Genomic DNA, 17,720 nt, shown 5'->3' on the forward strand with positions numbered 1-17,720 from the left:
GGTATGGGCCAAGGATGCACTGGAATGATTCACTTACTGTCCCAGGAAATGGCAGCATAGTCCTTCCCCTTGGCCCTACCCCTTGGCCTCACCCCAGATCATACCAGAATGGATTAGGCAGCAAGCTATCCGCCCAGACCCCAAAGCCCCTATGGAGCAGCCAGAGGCTTGGTGGCTGCCACTCACACTGCACATGCCCTGCATCTCTATTCTGCCTGCTTCCTGTTTTTATTCCTTCCCTGAATTCTGGCGAGGGCACCAAACCCATCTCTGGGGCCAGAATGATGCCAGGCTACCTGTCTCTGACAGCTACTGGTGTTCTTTCGGGTCAGCGGTCAGCCCCCCAGTGTCCCTGCTGGCTGCCCTGATCTCTGTAGGGCTCCCAGCTTCTTGCAGTTCAGCACCTATTCTGTGTGGGGGTGCGAAGAGAGAGTCACAGTTAGATAACTGCATATACCTAGGACAGTAGGCACTTAGGAGCGTGGGGTTTACCTGTTTGGGTAGCAAGGAAGGAACAACAGGCAAATAGGAAATGTGTTCCTAGTGGAAGAACCAGTGGAAGAACCTAGTGGAAGAACGTGCAAAAGGATGAACCTGGTATGAAACCTGATATGATAAAGAACCCGGTGTGACAGGTTCATTGGGTTACAGTGAAGCTGGGGTAGTCTTTAAGGCCTAGGGTTCTCAAACTCCAGGAAAAATTCAAGCAATGGGGAAGCCATTGAATATTGTAAAGCTGCTGAGTGATCTGGATATTTTGTGGTTAGAGAGATCCCCCTGCCACCACCAGGATGATCTTTTTTGGGTTGGAGAAAGAGGCTAGCACTAGTCCTTGGTGGTAGTGTTTACAGGGAAGTGAGAGCCCAGAGGGCAAAGTGGCTAACACTCTGCAAGGGCAGTGGGGTGGGTCCTTAAGCTGAATCTTGGCCGGGCCTTGGGAATTCATCTTGAGAAAGCACTTGTTCTCAGTACTGCAAGGCCTCATTAGCTGACTTCCCCCACTTGGCTTGCCTGCTCCCCTCCCGCAGACCAAGCAGATGAGGAGGGAGGAAAGGGCACTCTTATCGAAAACCAGTGCTGCTGTCCAAAATCTAGGCTACCTGAGAGGAGATGCCAGCCTGGAAGCAGTCAGCAGCTTGGCCACATGATGGCAGCAGAGAACCAACTGTTGACTAGTGCACACACATTCCCCCCTCCCAAACAGGTGACCAGGGAAGGCCCTTGAAATTTATTCCCAACCCCTAGAAGTCTCTCCCAATATCCTGAGCCAGGATGGAGGTCCCAAGAACTAATGCTTCGGTGCCAGGCAGGGAACATTTTATTTCAGTTTTGTCCCGCTTGACTACCTTGTAGACATGTTAACTGTGGAATATAGGAATGATGCCATAACTTCTGAAGGTGTCTATTCATTTCCGGGCAATTCAGGTTACAGAAGGGAGTGCCTTTTATGTTGCCTCAGGCACAGTATCCTTCCAGCACTGGGTGTGGCCACCCTGTGCCCTTCCCCACCTCCCACCAGTTGCTCCAGGAGCTCCAGCCTGGAGGGGTAGGGGAGTCCCGAATTAGGAATCGGTGAAGGGGGGAGTAAGTTATTCAGAGTGAACTGTGCTGGGGTAGGTATAGCACAGGGTGTGTGGGACCCACAAAATGGACTTGGCACCACCCAGATCAGGTAGGCTTCCTGGAGGAGATGCCATGTACCTTGCAAGAGAAGGAACGGGAAAAGGTGTTCCTGGAAGGAAGAACTAGGAGTATAGGCTGGAGATGAGTGGCGGAGGTTCTTGTAGGGCCAGGCTGAATCTTGTTGGGCTGTCTCCTCTTCCCACCCACACTTCTTACCCTACAAATCTCTGGGACTCAGAATTCACAGGTCACTCAGAACTCAACCTAGGGTCACTCTGTGAAGCTTTCCCTCTCTCCAGGGTCCATGCCCACTTGGCTAAGGGGGATATCAGGCTAAAGATGTTCCGCAGGACACTTCAGTGTTGGGAGGTGTAGTTCCCAAGGAGCAGATGCTGAGAGATTGCAAGAGCAGACTTGGGTTGACTCCCCTACTCCCGCCCTGCACAAATCACAGCCTGGAGAGAGAACTCTGGGCAACCACCTCATTTCGGAGACTGAAAGGCTGAGACCCAGCAAGGCTAACAGAACAGGTTAGAGGAGCCCTGAAAGCCAAAGCCCATGTTTCCCGCATATCAGGGAGTGCTGGAACAGAACCAGGAAGGAAGGCCAGCACTTTGTGTTCTGTTGTCCCCATCCCTACAACTGCCACCTACTGAGGCAGTGGTGGACAGACCAGAGCTAGTGTTGGGCCTCCATGTAAGTTGCTTCTCCTCTGAATCTAAGATCCAGCCAACAGTGTGGGCCCCATCTTATAACTCCCACTGCCCTGGGCAGGCTGGATGCAAGGCAGTAGCCTCTGACCGCCATCCTGTCGCAGTCAGCCCAGAGCAGGTCCACAGAGGGATAGTCCCAGAAGGGAATGGCAACCCACTCCAGTATACTTGCCTGGAGAATCCCACGGACAGAGAAGCCTGGCGGACTACAGTCATAAAGAGTCGGACACTACTGAATAACAATTTCACAAAGGGTAGTGCCACTCCTGGGGTCTCCTCACACCTCCCCTGTGGTTCTCCACACATTCTTGGCTTCTGATCCCCACAAGGAGGGTCCCCTGAGCCCTGACCAGGAACAAGTATCTGGAGATGTTGCCGTATCCTGGAGAGAAGTATACCAAGTGGTCCTCAAACGCGCTGGGGCAACCCCTCCCACTTCCGCCCAGTCGATCGTCGCAGGGCGGGACAGGACAGCTCAGATCTACTAAACGTCTCTCCAGGCCACTCCACACCCACTCACCCACAGGCCACTGAGAAAAAGGGGCCCAAGCATAGGTGTAGGACCCAGGCTTCCGAGGGCGGGGAGAGTCGGCTAGACAGAGGGGCGGGGCTAGGCCAGCCAGCCAGCCAGCGGGCCCCGCCCACAGCTCCGCCCCAACGCCCTGGTCCTGTCCGCCGCGCCAGGGTAGCTCCGACAGACTTTGCTCTAATCTCCGGCTGGGAGCGGCAACAGGAGCAACAGGTGAGGCGGCCTCTCTGTCTGCGTGTGTCCGCCCGCGCCAGGCGCTCGGACCCTGTGGGCAGGAAAGGGCGGTGGGCATCTCAGGAGTCCTGGTGGGGTCAGCTGCCCCGGGGCTCCCAGGATTGACCCTCGACGCGGGTCCCAACCCAGACTTCGAGTCTGCTCCCAGCCAGGCCCGGGTCTGCGGGAACCTCCACGGGGCCCTACCTGGGCCTCGATGGATCTCCACCCGCCGCTGTTGCAGCCTTTCCTCTTACTGCTGCTGCTGCTGCTGCCAGCACTGCCGGTGGTGCCCAAGACTGGCGGGTCCTGGCAGTGCCCGCGCATCCCGTATGCTGCTTCTCGTGACTTTGCTGTGGAGTACTCGGTGCCCAGCTTCTCCGCCGGCGGTCCGGTACAAGCCGTTGCGACCTATGAGGGCAGCAGGGAAGGGAGTGCGGTGTTCGTGGCCACACGCAATCGCCTGCATGTGCTTGGACCTGATCTGCAGCCAGTTGAGAGCCTAGCCACCGGCCCTGCTGGGGCCCCTGGCTGCCAGACGTGTGCGTCCTGTGGCCCAGGCCCCCACGGCCCGCCAGGAGACACAGATGCGCAGGTTCTGGTGTTGGAACCGGCGCTTCCCGCACTGATCAGCTGTGGCTCCAGCCTTCGTGGCCGCTGCTTCCTGCATGAGCTAGAGCCAGGCGGAACAGCCCTGCACCTGGCGCCACCGGTCTGCCTTTTCTCAGAGCACAATCGGCCAGAGGACTGTCCCGACTGTGTGGCCAGCCCGCTGGGCACCCTCGTGACCGTGGTTGAGCAGGGCCAGGCGTCCTATTTGTACGTGGCATCCTCACTGGACTCGGCGGTGGCCGCCAGCTTCAGCCCGCACTCGGTGTCCATCCGGCGGCTCAAGGCCGACAGTTCAGGATTCGCAGCAGGCTTCCCAGCACTCTCGGTGATGCCCGAGCACCTCGATTCCTACCACATCGAATACGTGTACAGTTTCCATGCCGGAGCCTTCGTCTATTTCCTCACAGTGCAGCCTGCCGACGTGGCAGCCGCTCCTGGCGCCTTGCACACGCGCCTGGCACGGCTCAGCGCTGTCGAGACCGACCTGGGCGACTACCGAGAGCTGGTCCTTGACTGTCATTTCGCCCCTAAACGCCGGCGACGAGCAGCCCATGAGGGCGGGCAGCCTTACCCGGTGCTGCGGGCAGCCCACGCTGCTCCAGTGGGCGGCCACCTGGCCGCTGAGCTGAGCATCCCTGAGGGCCAGGAGGTGCTCTTCGGGGTCTTCTCAGCTAGCAGGGACAGTGGCCCAGGTGTGGATCCCAACTCTGTGGTCTGTGCTTTCCCCGTCCACCTGCTGGACACTCTCATTGAGCAGGGCGTAGAGCGCTGCTGCGATCCTCCGGTCCCTCCCGGCCTCCGGCGAGGGCTGGACTTCTTCCAGTTGCCCAGTTTTTGCCCGGATGCGGTAAGCAGAAGGAAGCAACGCTCACTTGTGAGCAGTGTGTGTTGACTTCCCATCCACCGCTGAGAGGGTCTGGGAGGGGGAAGGCAGATGGAGAGAAGCTTTCTCTTCCACCCAGTTTCTTAGGGGGAGTCAGTCAAACACCATACTGAAAGCTCATCTCCTGGCCAGGCTAGATCCTATTGCTAAACCCTTTTCTTATTTCACCCTCTCGCTTACCGTGGCCTTTTTGGGTAATTTCCCTGGTTATGGGAAAATCGGATTGCATCATAACTGTCTCTCTGCCGGGCACACTTCCAAACTCTGGGTACAATGGTGGTTGTCCCTTTCTACCTGCCCCCAGTTTATACACTTAGGGACACCCCCAAAAAGCAGCCCCTCACCCCCAATCCACAGGCAGATACTCACAAATTCACCCAGACTCACATCTACTCACCAACAGTTTCACTTTCCCTGTGGGAACGCTTGTTTGCTCTGCTTTCCCAAGAGGGTGGGGCAGGAGTTGTCAGAGAATGCCCCCCTCCACCCCAGTTCCATAGATCCTTCTGGGCCTTGGAAGTTGGGGGCTTGTCAGGGAGCCTGCCTGCCCTAGGCTTTATGGACCCATTCATCACTGATTGCTCTCCGTGGGGTGACTGGGGGAGGAATCAGGACATAGTGGGAAGGCGGCCTGGCTCTAGTGGATTCCAGGAGACTCACCCCAGTCTTGTGCAAGCAACTATAAACATCTGCTTATGAGTAAAGGCCTAGGAGGGACTGGCTGGATTGGTTCACCATGTAGGAGTCCCAGGCTTTCTTTCACCATAGTTGGGGCCCTTCTCACCCCAGAAAGGAGGTCTCCCAGCCTAGGCTGAACTAGGTGCTCCTCCTGGCAAACCCTACGTAGGCTCCCTTCAGCCATGGTGTCAGGGAGCTGGAGCAGAGACTAAGAGGACGGTCCTTAAAATGCTTTTGCCCTGAGGACAAACCTAAAACTGACTTCTGAGGCCACTGAAACAGTCCCACCCTACTCACAAGAGATTAAACCAAGGAAAATGGGTGAATGAATGGCCTTGGACAAGTGGCCTTTCAGGGAACTAACCCATAGTCACTGGTCTCAGAGTCGTTATCTGCCCTGTGGCTCTGGCCCTGCTGTGACATTCTTTGCTGTCTCCTTTTGCTCTGATTCATGCCCCAGTGGCGGGAGGAGAGTTTACACACAACGAAGGGTGGGGGATCTTCAGCCTCTTCCTTCAGCTGACTCCATCTGGTTTGAGGAGGCCCTGGGGTGGGAATCCCTAGTCTGGGCTTAAGGAACCCTCTCTGCTCTCCTCTCCTTCTCTCTGGGGAATCAGGACCTCTCTCTGACTTGGCTAGAAGTCAGGAGATCAGAAGACACCCGGCACCACTTGGCAGTACAAGGCTCGGAAGGGCTAATCTCCAGCCCTGCCCACAGTCTGGCCAGGCCCCCAGGCAGTGTGTGAACCAGCCCGTCCCATGTTTGTCCAGTGACTGGGCACACAGCCTCTAGGACGAAAGCCACTCTGTGTTCCTTGTGGCTGCCCTCACGAAGCCTGAGGGCCTCAGAGCTGGTACCTGCCCTCCATAGGTTCAGGTGGGATTTGAGTCTGGTGGAGTCACCCTCCTCTATGGGGTATTGGTATTGTTTTCAGGAGGCCGGGGCCCCCAGGCAAGCCTAGGAATCCAGAACTAAGGCCCTGCAGCCCAGGCGCACACAGACAGGGTAGGGCCTCTGACTAGGGTAAGGCCTCTTTTCCAGCACACAGCCCCACCTGTCCCTGAGTCATACAGAAAACACCTGGCTGGCTTCCTGCTAGGATCAGGACTTTTACTCACCTCCAGTTAGGACAGACTCCTAGTCCCCACCCACCCATGCTATAGATCCAGTGTGTGGGGTTTCAGGGCCCAGCTCTATGCTGAGGTCTTGCTCTAAGACTTACAATCAGTGCTGAGGTCTCAGGACTGGGTTAAGCATAGATCATCTGACAGGGGCCTCCCGTCAGGAGGAGGACCCTTAGAGTTGGCAAGGGAGGGTCCCAAGTTACGAGGGCTACAGAGCCTTGCCTGCACCTTGCATCCAGCTCCAATACCCTTGCATCCATACCCTCACTTCTGGTTTCCCAGAAGCTTCCACAACCCTGACCTGGGGCACTGGGTGTCCCCCAAACACCTTCCTGATAAAAGCAGGGGAGAAATTAGTGTCTCCTGGCACCCAGGCCTTCAGGTCCTGGTTTATCCTATCTGTACCTCAAAGGACATACAGGTAGCGGCTGGAGGTGCCGGAAGATCTTTGGCGTCTCAGGGAGAAGGACCATGTTACCAACCCCATGCTGCCCAATTAATCTCAGAGTTCAGCTCGTTAAGCAGGTAGAGACATTGAAGCCTAAAGAGGGGACAGGGTTTGTTGAAATATGGGGCAGGACCAGCAGGGGGCAGGAGAGGACTCTGGTCAGGAACTCCAGACTGTCAACTCAGCTCCTTTCCTGGGAGGTGACAAGGCCTTTGACAGGTGGGCAGACCTCTCTAAGCCTGTTTCCTTGTCTGTAAAATGGGAGTGATGAGAGAAGCCAACTTGACAGCGTAGTAGTGAGGACAGAATGGGGTTGTTTCTGGAAGACTCCAAACATTATCAGAATGGCTGTGGCAGGGAAGGGCCAGGCATCGGGGGAGCCAGCCTTCTGGCCTTGGCCTTCTTCCCTGGCCTGGCTACATCTGAGAGCCCCATGGTGGAGGGTAGGGTGCCTGGCAGGTCCAGGGCCTTCTCCAGCCAGGCCAGGTGAGGAGTGGGAATTTAGGCCACTGTGGTCCCTGACAGAGGCCTGAAGGGTTTAGTGCATGGAGATGAGCCCTGACTCCTTCTTTGACCTTCCCCAGCCTGGTCTGGGGGCCTCCAGCCCCAACATCAGCTGCCGCCACTACCCTCTGCTCGTCAGCAGCAGCCTCTTACGGGTGGACCTATTCAACGGGCTGTTGGGACCAGTGGAGGTCACAGCACTGCACGTGACGCGCCTCGACAACGTCACAGTGGCCCACATGGGCACAGCCGACGGGCGCATCCTGCAGGTGGGTCCCTCGTCTCCGTGGCCCCTCATCCCCGGATCCCCGTCCCCATTTTGCTCACGGCCAACCTGTCTCAGGTGGAGCTGGCCAGGTCTCTCAACTATTTGCTGTACGTGTCCAACTTCTCACTGGGCAGCGATGGGCAGCCCGTGCGTCGGGGTGTCAGACGCCTTGGGGACCACCTGCTCTTTGCCTCTGGGGACCGGGTAAGGTGGACAGGGTAGGGCCTGGGGCTGGGCTGTTGGGAGCACAGGCTCCCCCTCGAATCCAGGGAGTCACTGACACACAGGTCTCACCACCCTGATTTACGGTGGGACCAGGGGTTCTAGGGGGCTAGGCCTCCCCCTTCAGCCACCCCTGAGATACCTGTCTGTCCAAGGTCTTCCAGGTACCGATCCAGGGCCCTGGCTGCCGCCACTTCCTCACCTGTGGGCGCTGCCTACGGGCACAGCGTTTCATGGGCTGTGGATGGTGTGGGGGCATGTGTGGCCGGCAGAAGGAGTGTCCTGGCTCCTGGCAACAGGACTATTGCCCACCTGAGCTTACTGAGGTATGGCCTGCCTGGTAGGGCGCAGTTAAGGGATGGGACTAGCTGGGCCTGGGGTGGGAGTCAGCAGGTCTTAACCATGATCTTCCTCAGGTCTGGGATGTCCTAAATAGCTACAAGGAGGGCACATTCAAAGACTTTGAGACAGAATAGCATTGAATGAGGACTAGCATGTGACCTAGAGCAGGGGTCCCCAACCTCCGGGCTGCAGATCAGTACCTCCTGTTAGATCAGCTGCAGCATTAGATTATAAATAAAGTACACAATAAATACAATGTGCTTGAATCATCCCGAAACCATCTCTCCTCTTCCTGGTCCATGGAAAAATTGTCTCCCATGAAACCAGTCCCTGGTGCCAAAAAGGCTGGGGACTGCTGACCTAGAGTGAAGGGATTCCCAGGTGGCGCTAGTGGTAAGGAACCCACCTGCCAATGCAAGAGATGCGGGTTCAGTCCCTAGGTCGGTTAGAGCCCCTGGAGGAGAGCGTGGCAACCCAATATTCTTGCCTGGAGAATCCCATGGACAGAGGAGCCTTGTAGGCTATAGTCCATAGGGTCACACAGAGTCAGACATGACTGAAGCGACTTAGCACCCAGCACGCAAACACGACCTAGGGTGACTGGAGTGTGTGGCAGGCAAGGAATATGGCAGAAAACTTAGGGGAAAGCAGACAGGGCAGAGAGTCCTGACCCTTAGAGGGACTCAGGCTATGTTCTCCTCTTCCTTTCAGTTCTATCCCCGCAGTGGACCCCTAAGGGGCAGCACAAGGCTGACCCTATGTGGTTCCAACTTTTACCTGTACCCTCCGGGTCTGGTGCCTGAAGGCACCCATCAGGTCACTGTGGGTCGAAGTCCCTGCCGACTGTTACCTAAAGGCAACTCAGACCTCAGGTATAACCTGGTCCCTGCTGTTTCTGTCACTGATGCGGGTAACCAAGCAGCCCCTTTGCTGTGAGATCCTGTCCTCAGCTTGCATGGCGTAAGCTGCGGTGGCTCTGCTTGTTTTGTATCTGGGGTGACTCCTCTATTCCTTATGAGCCTGCATGTTGAGTTATGGCCAAACTAGTCCCTGCACCAACAGTTCCTGTTGACCCAGGATTAAGGCATGGGTAGATAGATGCTCGGAGAAAGCAATGGCACCCCACTCCAGTACTCTTGCCTGGAAAATCCCATGGATGGAGGAGACTGGTAGGCTACAGTCCATGGGGTCGCTAAGAGTCAGACACGACTGAGCGACTTCACTTTCACTTTTCCCTTTCATGCACTGGAGAGGGAAATGGCAACCCACTCCAGTATTCTTGCCTGGAGAATCCCAAGGATGGCGCAGCCTTGTGGGCTGCCGTCTATGGGGTCGCACAGAGTCGGACACGACTGAAGTGACATAGCAGCAGCAGCAGCAGATAGATGCTATCTTTAAGCTCAGAGGAGACCTGTGATTTGTGGTGGGCAGGCCATTAGGCCTGTGTGACCCACCCCCACAGCCGACCTTGAGTTCCCTTGATGTCCCAGCCGACTGCCCCGGAAGGACTTCATAGAGGATTTTGAGTGTGAGCTGAAGCCCTTGAGCACGCAGGTAGCCGGGCCTGCCAACGTCAGCCTCACTGTGACCAACATACCACTGGGCAGGCACTTCCGAGTAGATGGCACCTCCGTGCTAGGAGGCTTTTCTTTCATGGTGAGGCCACCTTGCCTTGTCTGTGTCCTTGGGCAGGTGGGCAGTTCGGGCAGGGAAGGGTTTGGAGGGGAGAGCCCCTTATTCCAAGCTAAGCCACCTCCATGCCCTCTTAGGAGCCAGTGCTGACAGCAGTTCAACCCTTCTTTGGCCCTCGGGCAGGAGGTACCTGTCTCACCCTTGAAGGCCGAGGCCTGTCTATTGGCACCAGCCAGGCTGTGCTGGTCAATGGGACTGAGTGCCCGCTGAAACAGTAAGAGTCAGTGGGAAGGGGGACGGGAGGCAACAGGGTCCCACATAGGGGAACCCTCACCAGGTAGGGCTTGGATCCCCTACAGGGTAGGGGAGGAGGGCTCAGTCATTCAGTGGAGGGAACGGTCCAGGAGAAGAGGGAACTGTCCAGGAAGAAGAGTCTGTTGCTCCCTCCAGCCCAGAGGTGGTTTGGGGATGGTGAGAGAGCCCATTGCAGTGTCCACTGGCTGCAGCCAGCACTGTGGGGACCCTTTTCCCTGATTTCTTGGAGGCCTTACTGGGGCCACCCTGTCTTCAAACAGACCATGGAGTCTGGGCAGGTCGGGGAGATGACCAACAGAGGAACTGGGAGGGGTCTGTCGGCCCCTGGAGGAGCTGGGCCTTGCCATCACTTGGAAGGTGCCCCTGAGCCCAATCCCCGTGTTCTGCAGGGTCAGCGAGGGGCAGCTTTTATGCACCACGCCCCCTGGAGCCGCTTCTGCCAGCGTTCCCATTCGCCTGCAGGTAGGGGGCGCCGAGGTGCCTGGCTCTTGGAACTTCAACTACCGGGAAGACCCTGTCATCCTGGGCATCAGCCCCAAATGTGGCTATACGTAAGTGTCACCTCCTCGCCCACTCTGGTCTCTGAAGGATGAGGGATCCAGTCTCAAAGAGCACTCCAAGGCCCACCACCCTGCTCTCCTCCACAGCGGCTCCCACGTCACCATCCGTGGCCAGCATCTGACTTCAGCATGGCACCTCACGCTGTCATTCCATGATGGGGTCAGGGCAGTGGAGAACAGGGTGAGCAGGCGCTGGCAGCTGCTGAGTGGGCACTAGCCAGGAGGGAGGAAGGCCACGCCAGTCCCCTAAGTTCCAGCCCCACGCTGGGCTTAGGGGGCCGGGGTGGCCAAAGGTAGGATACTGGGGCTTACCGCTCTCACCTGGGCCCCACAGTGTAAGGGGCAACTCCCAGAGCAACACAGGTGCCGCCTGCCCGAATACGTGGTCCGAGGCCGCCGAGGGTGGGTGACAGGGAACCTGAGTGTCCATGGGGATGGAGCTCCTGGCTTCACACTGCCTGGTTTTCGCTTCCTGCCTCCACCCCACCCACCCAGCAAGGACCTGGCCCCACTGAAGCCTGAGGAGCATGCCATTAAGTTTGAGGTAAGTGTGGGGGGTGAGGGGTGAGGACAGTGGAGGGGGTAGGGCTGCAGCTTCGCCGAGGGAGCGTGGCAGAGGGGGCCCTGGCCAGCCCCCATGACTGTCTCTGCAGTACATCGGGCTGAGCACTGTGGCCGACTGTGTGGATGTGAACGTGACCGTGAGTGGCAAGAGCTGCCAGCATGAGCTGCGGGGGGATGTGGTGGTCTGCCCCCTGCCCCCCTCCCTGCAACTTGGCAAGGACGGTGCTCCACTGCAGGTAGGCAGCTCTGTTGGCCCTTCTCAGGAGACACGGGTGTGTGTGGGGGTCTACAGGCTGGGCCTGAGCCACCACCTAATGCCCCCCAGGTCTGTGTGGATGGTGGGTGCTACACCCTGGGCAAGGTAGTGCGGCCAGGTCTGGAAGGGGTCCCCCAGAGCACGCTCCTTGGTGTCCTCCTGGCTCTGCTCCTGCTTGTGGCTGTGCTGGCTGCCATATTGGTGCTCAGTTACCACCGGAGGAAGCAGCTAGGTGAGCCCTCCACTGCCATCCTGACCCAGCCCTCACCCCCAAACTATGACATCTCCAAGCCCCTATATCCTCTCTCTGCCAAGGCCGTGGGGGTCTGCCCACACCTCCCGGGTCTGGGTCAGCCTCTAGGACCTTGGAGTGGCTGGCTACCAGCAGGCATTTGTCCATAGTTCGTTCTCTGAACCTTGAAGACTTGGCCTCCCCGGACCGGACCACTGGAGCCATTCCTCTGCCTCTGTTCCACTCAGGCTCTGACTACAGAAATGGCCTTGGTGAGATACTGGAGGTGCTAGAAGGTAGGACCATACTGTCTGCTCCACCAGCCCCTCATTCCCTCTCTTCCTCCACAGCCCCTCCTATCACTGGCCGGGATTCCTCCACTCAGGTCCACAGAATATCCTCCTCAGACAGCGGGGATGGGTCCCATGTCCCATTGCTGCGGAAAGGATCCATCCAGCTTGGGGACCTGGACTCTGTACTCCTGGCTGAAGTCAAAGATGTACTGATTCCCCATGAAAGGGTGGTCACCCACGCTGACCGAGTCATTGGCAAAGGTATGGGTGCCAGACCAGGTGGAGCGGGGGCAGAGATGGAGTCCTGAGATGACATGGGCTCCAGGGACAGTCGGGCAGGACTCTGAGCCTCCATTTGCTCATCTGTGAAATAGGAACTCTGTCTTCAGTGGGTTCTGGTGCAGATTAAGTGCATATGGGAGGGCTGCAGGCTCTGCCATCATGAGTTGGAGCTCTGAGGTCTGGTTGCCGGTGGGTAGGAGTGGTGTGAACTCTGGGCCCTGGGGCCCCTCTCACCATCTCACCCTCATCAGGCCATTTTGGAGTTGTCTACCATGGAGAATACACAGATGAGGCCCAGAATCGAATCCACTGTGCCATCAAGTCGCTGAGTCGTAAGTGGAACAGAAGCTGAGAGGATCCCCTTCCCTGCTGTGCTACCACTCGGCTCCGTGACCCTGAGCGGGAGACTTTTGTTTCCTCCGTTTCCCTATCTGACCCCTTATCAAGGGATTCCCTGCCCTGGGCCTGACTCCAGCCTCTCTGCAGGCATCACAGAGGTGCAGGAGGTGGAGGCCTTCCTGCGCGAGGGGCTGCTCATGCGCCGTCTGCACCACCCGAACGTGCTGGCTCTCATTGGCATTGTGCTGCCCCCAGAAGGGCTGCCCCGCGTGCTGCTACCCTACATGCGTCACGGAGACCTGCTGCAGTTCATCCGCTCACCCCAGCGGGTCAGTCGGTGCTTAGCTGACCCTGGGTTCTAGGGGGTGGATAGGTAGGCGGGGCTTGGGCAGCAGCTGGGCATGAAGCTGCTCTGCCCTCATCTACTAACCCACCTGTGCCCCCCCACCCACCCCCAGAATCCCACAGTAAAGGACCTCATCAGCTTCGGCCTGCAGGTGGCCCACGGCATGGAGTACCTGGCCGAGCAGAAGTTTGTGCACCGGGACCTGGCTGCTCGGAACTGCATGTGAGTGGCCAAAGTGAAGCCAGGGGGCGGAGCACCAGGGCGTGCAGCTGAAGGTGCCCCCAGGGCAGGCCTACACTCCATTCCTTGCTCTATAGCCCTGGACATGTCCTTCCCTCTCTGGTCCTCCATTTTTCTGTCTGCCCAGTGCAGGCTTGGGCTGGACGCTGTGGCTCAGAAACCCTGTGAGGGCCTGAGATAGATGGGTTCGGGGCCTGGTGGGGACCAGTCCTGAGTGCGATCCTCCCCTCCCAGGCTGGATGAGTCATTCACGGTCAAGGTGGCTGACTTCGGTCTGGCCCGTGACGTCCTGGACAAGGAGTACTACAGCGTCCAGCAGCACCGCCATGCTCGCCTGCCTGTCAAGTGGATGGCGCTGGAGAGCCTGCAGACCTACAGATTCACCACCAAGTCTGACGTGGTGAGGCCCCACCTGCCCCAGAGTCCACCCAGCCTCAGACAACACTCGGCCTTGCCCATTCAACTCTGGATGTTGATGAACCCAGGGAACCCTGTGTTGGGCTGTGCCCACAGCCCATTTGCCCATCTCTGGGCAGGTATCAGGGCAAGAGATGGCTCTTCACAGGCAATCCGGGCCTTGACAAGCCCCAACTCTGGGCACGCTCAGGGATGGTGGGTGGGGACAGAGCGAAGATGCTTGTGAGGTATAGAAGAACGGTCCCGATTTGGGGGTGGAGTCCCTCATTTCCAGCTAGCTGGCTCTGGGAGGAAGCAGACCTGGAGGGGTCCACCTGTCCCCAGATTTGAGCTGAGAGTTGAGTCCCTTCACCTGTCCCCTCCCACAGTGGTCATATGGTGTGCTGTTATGGGAGCTGCTGACACGGGGTGCCCCCCCATACCCCCACATCGACCCTTTTGACCTCACTCACTTCCTGGCCCAGGGTCGGCGTCTGCCCCAGCCTGAGTATTGCCCAGATTCTCTGTGAGTACATGGACATGGTGATGGGGAGGAGACAAGAAGGGGAGGAGGGGGCTGGAAACGGAGTTCTTGCCTGGATTTCTGACTCATTCTCAGGTTGAACTAGAAAGGGACCCTCTCTGGGCCTAGTTTCCTCATCTGTGGACTGGTTCCACCAGCATTGGGGCTTAGTGCTAGAAGGAGATCATGGTTGCCATGGTAACAGCATTCCTAACTCAGAGTCTGGGTTGAGGCCAGTGATTTCATTTCCCAACACTCCTCTCCCCACAATCCCCGCCAAGGGGGGCTATTTTCCATCGTTTCCACTTACTTAACCTCAAGGAAAGGTTCCATTAGCTCCCACACTAAGCCCCCTCCACATCTCCAGATCAGAAATTGTTTTTCATTGGATATAGTTTCAGATTCCCTATTCCCAGAGGCATGGCGGCAGCTGTGTTTCATCGGTGCCTGTTGGCTGGTTCAGCTTCATAAGCAGCATGCATGCCTTAGCCATGCTCAGGTCTTTGAGGTTAGAACGGGAAGAACCAGGTCACAGGTAAAGGTGACTAATGATTCCTGTCTCACTCAACTTGTGTTCCAGAAGGGTATGAGTAACCCTTCCTCACAGCCCCCTGCCTTGCTTTTGCTTTTCATTATTTATTTCACTGATGCATCTGCTTCAAAGTCAGGGAAATTAACTTCTGCCTTCGGGTTAGGCTCCCTGAAACAGATTCTGAGATGGAGATTTACATGCAGGTGGTTGATTCCTAGGTTGGGGGGAAGGGAAGCAGGACAAGGTAGGCAGAGAAGTAGAGCTGTGATGCAGATGTAAAAGAGGCTGGCCATCCATCCCCGGGGACCTCTGGAATTGGGATTGCCCTTCAGAGTTTTCTGAAATTGAGACCCAGGGGCCCGGGTCTTTGCACCAGACATCCATCAGTCACTGCTTATAGCTGTCCAGGAGGAAGGCGTGTGAGCCTAGAGGAGGCATTTCTTTTCTGCCTAGGGCAATTCCTAGAGGGCACCTCAGTCAAGAGCCATCAGCAACCATAGGGAGAATGAAGGGGACAAACCGGGGGGCATGCCAGAGCATCCTCTAAACCAGAGGAAGTCCCTTGTCTCCGGTCTTCAGTTTTTCCTCATCTGCAAGGTTAGAGTGATCACAGTACCACCCTCAGAGATCTGAGAATTATACAAGGTTATCATGTATAGGGCACTTTTAGTATCATTTAGGGCAGGGATGACATTTCCAAGATAAAAGGGCTACTGTATTAGGACCCACCAGACAAACACAAAGAAACTGCTTGGGATCCATGGTGCCAATGAAAGTGAAAGAAAAGTGAAAGTGTTAGTTGCTCAGTCATGTCCGACTCTTTGCAACCCTGTGGACTGTAGCCCGCCAGGCTCCTCTGTCCATAAAATTCTCCATGCAACAATACTGGAATAGGTTGCCATTCCCTTCTCCAGGGTATCTTCCTGACCCAGGGATCGAACCGAGGTCTCCCGCATTGCGGACAGAATCTTAACCACCTGAGCCACCGGGAAAGCCCATATGATGCCAATGAGTTGCCCCACAATCTCGGGGCTTTGAATCCCCATTTCCTCAGACCTGGGCTTCCTTCCTGGAAGACCTATGATGATCACTGTGATGGCTTGTGAGCTAGGCCCTAAGTTCCGAACTTCATAGGCGTCTTCTCACTGTATGCCCCAACAGCTCTGTGATCAGAGAATGATCCAGAGGCACAGAGAGGTTAAGGAACTTGTTGAGATCACAGAGCCCAGGTCACAGGACACAGGAGTCCAGCCTCTCAACTCCTGAGGCAATTCGACCTCTGCCTGGGTAAGAAGGCAGGCGGTTATAATAAGAGCTTCCCTGTAATTGGGTGAGGCAAGGCATCCGCCATGTCACCCGCTCTCATCCACTGTGGCCTGCCAGGGGGCTAACCGCAAGTGGACAGCCCAGAATCTCTGGGTGGGGGTGCACCATGCCCCTAATGTTTTCCTCTACCCGGTAGGTACACTGTGATGCAGCACTGCTGGGCGGCAGACCCCATGGCACGACCCACCTTCGGAGAGCTAGCAGGGGAAGTGGCACTCGTGGTAGCTGCGCTGCGAGGGGACCACTACGTGCAGCTGCCCGTGGCCTACGTGAACGTGGGCCCTGGTGCCCCTGACAAGGCAATCATGCCCTCGGAACAGTCACCGTCCCCAACAGTGCACAGGAGCCCAGGGCGGCCCCGGCCCCTCTCAGAGCCACTGAGGCCCACGTGACCTCAGCCCCAGGCAGGCCTCAGGGCTTGGACCTGCATAGCGGTGGCAGTTACCCCAAGCTGCCTCTGGGCTGGCCTCTGCCGTGTCCTGGTCCCTGCACCTTCAGGGGCATAGGAGGACTGCAAGGCATACTGGTCTCTCACTCCTCAGGGGGAGCCAGTCTGCGGGGATCCTTGATGCAGTATTTATGAGGTGTCTGCTGCGTGCCTGGCTGCTGGGCACAGGGGACTCAGTGGTGACCACTGGCCCTTAAATCAGTAAATGAACAAATGAATATTTAAGTACACTTTGTGGTAAATGCTATGAAAGGAAAAGACAGGCTGCTCTGAGGGAATGGAGGACAGCCCTAGATAGATGAAGAGGGAGGTAAGGGAGTTCCCCCCGGGAGGTGACATTTTTGCTGGAATGTTGTCAGATGAGAACTGCGCCAGAAGCAGTTGGGGGAAGAGAGTTTTGGCAGAGTGAACAGCCCATGCAAAAGCCCTGAGGCTGGAAAGGGGTTGGGTCAGCAAAAAGGCTCCAGAGAACAGGAAGGGCAGGCCAGGCCCACATCCAGATTACAGGGCCCTGGGGACTTTCAGATGGAACCAAGAGGGGTGGGTTGAAAACCCAGACATGCAGCAGCCATGATGGCTTCTGCTGTTGCCCAGTCCACCTGTCCCATTCCCCAGGCCCTAGCCCCACTCCAGGGCTCCCTGCTCCACCTGCACCCTTCCCCTAACTGGCCGCCCCCACCCACTGTTAAGGCATGGAGACTTGTCCTCCTCCCCTCCATATCATGCCAGCATTGCTCTTGCAGCCTTGAGAGCGATGAGCCCGCAGTAAGGCCTCAGCTTCACACTTGCAAGGCACCAGCTTCGAGGTGCAGACGGCTCAGGCTATTTATACTCGTCAAGGCCACAGTACAATAGCCACTGGAGGGGCAGCTCCACCAGAGAAGGTGAGCATCTTCCTCCTTGGACTGCTGCTTCCCCATGCCCTTAAGGCTGAGGGGGCCGCTGGGCCCTGTTTGGTGTGGACACTTGGGAGACCAGGGTGACTGGGCCCCAGACCTGCACCGTGGTGGGTCCTCTCTCTTGCTCAGGCTTCCCATGGCCTCTTTCTTATCAGTTGGGGGACCCTGACTCACCCTAAGGGAAGTAGGCTCCCACCCCTTTGAGTTCTCAGCTCTCTGGCCTGTCATGCATGGAACCCTGGGTTTGGAGCAAGAGCCCCCTGGTAAGCAGAGTAGGGGTCTCCTTGGGACTGGAGCTGCCTAGCTGTTTTCTACCCATCTTTTGCCCACTCTGTCACCTCAGGTCAGAGGGAGGCCCAGATATGGGAACCTGAAGG

At 57.1% G+C, this 17,720-nt stretch overlaps 1 protein-coding gene across 5 annotated transcripts; it reads left to right on the forward strand.

The window, feature by feature from the left end:
- The first annotated feature begins 3,082 nt into the window (after window positions 1-3,082).
- Window positions 3,083-16,669, forward strand: MST1R (macrophage stimulating 1 receptor). Of its 5 annotated transcripts, none has more exons than XM_081525451.1 (20): window positions 3,083-4,537; window positions 7,409-7,597; window positions 7,672-7,800; window positions 7,974-8,144; window positions 8,872-9,032; window positions 9,651-9,816; window positions 9,930-10,066; window positions 10,497-10,658; window positions 10,755-10,848; window positions 11,002-11,211; window positions 11,321-11,467; window positions 11,557-11,719; window positions 11,890-11,991; window positions 12,070-12,273; window positions 12,546-12,626; window positions 12,781-12,962; window positions 13,092-13,201; window positions 13,454-13,619; window positions 14,005-14,141; window positions 16,133-16,669. In XM_081525451.1, the coding sequence occupies exons 1-20, from the start codon at window positions 3,296-3,298 to the stop codon at window positions 16,386-16,388; spliced, it is 4,209 nt and encodes a 1,402-aa protein (XP_081381577.1). In that variant the 5' UTR covers window positions 3,083-3,295; the 3' UTR covers window positions 16,389-16,669. The 5 variants fall into 5 exon arrangements, with proteins under 5 accessions (XP_081381577.1, XP_081381573.1, XP_081381575.1 ...); XM_081525447.1 differs by having other exon boundaries at window positions 3,213-4,537; window positions 11,911-11,991; XM_081525449.1 differs by lacking the exon at window positions 12,070-12,273 and having other exon boundaries at window positions 3,213-4,537.
- Window positions 16,670-17,720: the final 1,051 nt, after the last annotated feature.

Source organism: Giraffa tippelskirchi, chromosome 9 (assembly GCF_054371585.1).
Source record: "Giraffa tippelskirchi isolate mGirTip1 chromosome 9, T2T-mGirTip1v1.2.pri, whole genome shotgun sequence".
NCBI classification, from domain to species: Eukaryota; Metazoa; Chordata; class Mammalia; order Artiodactyla; family Giraffidae; genus Giraffa; species Giraffa tippelskirchi.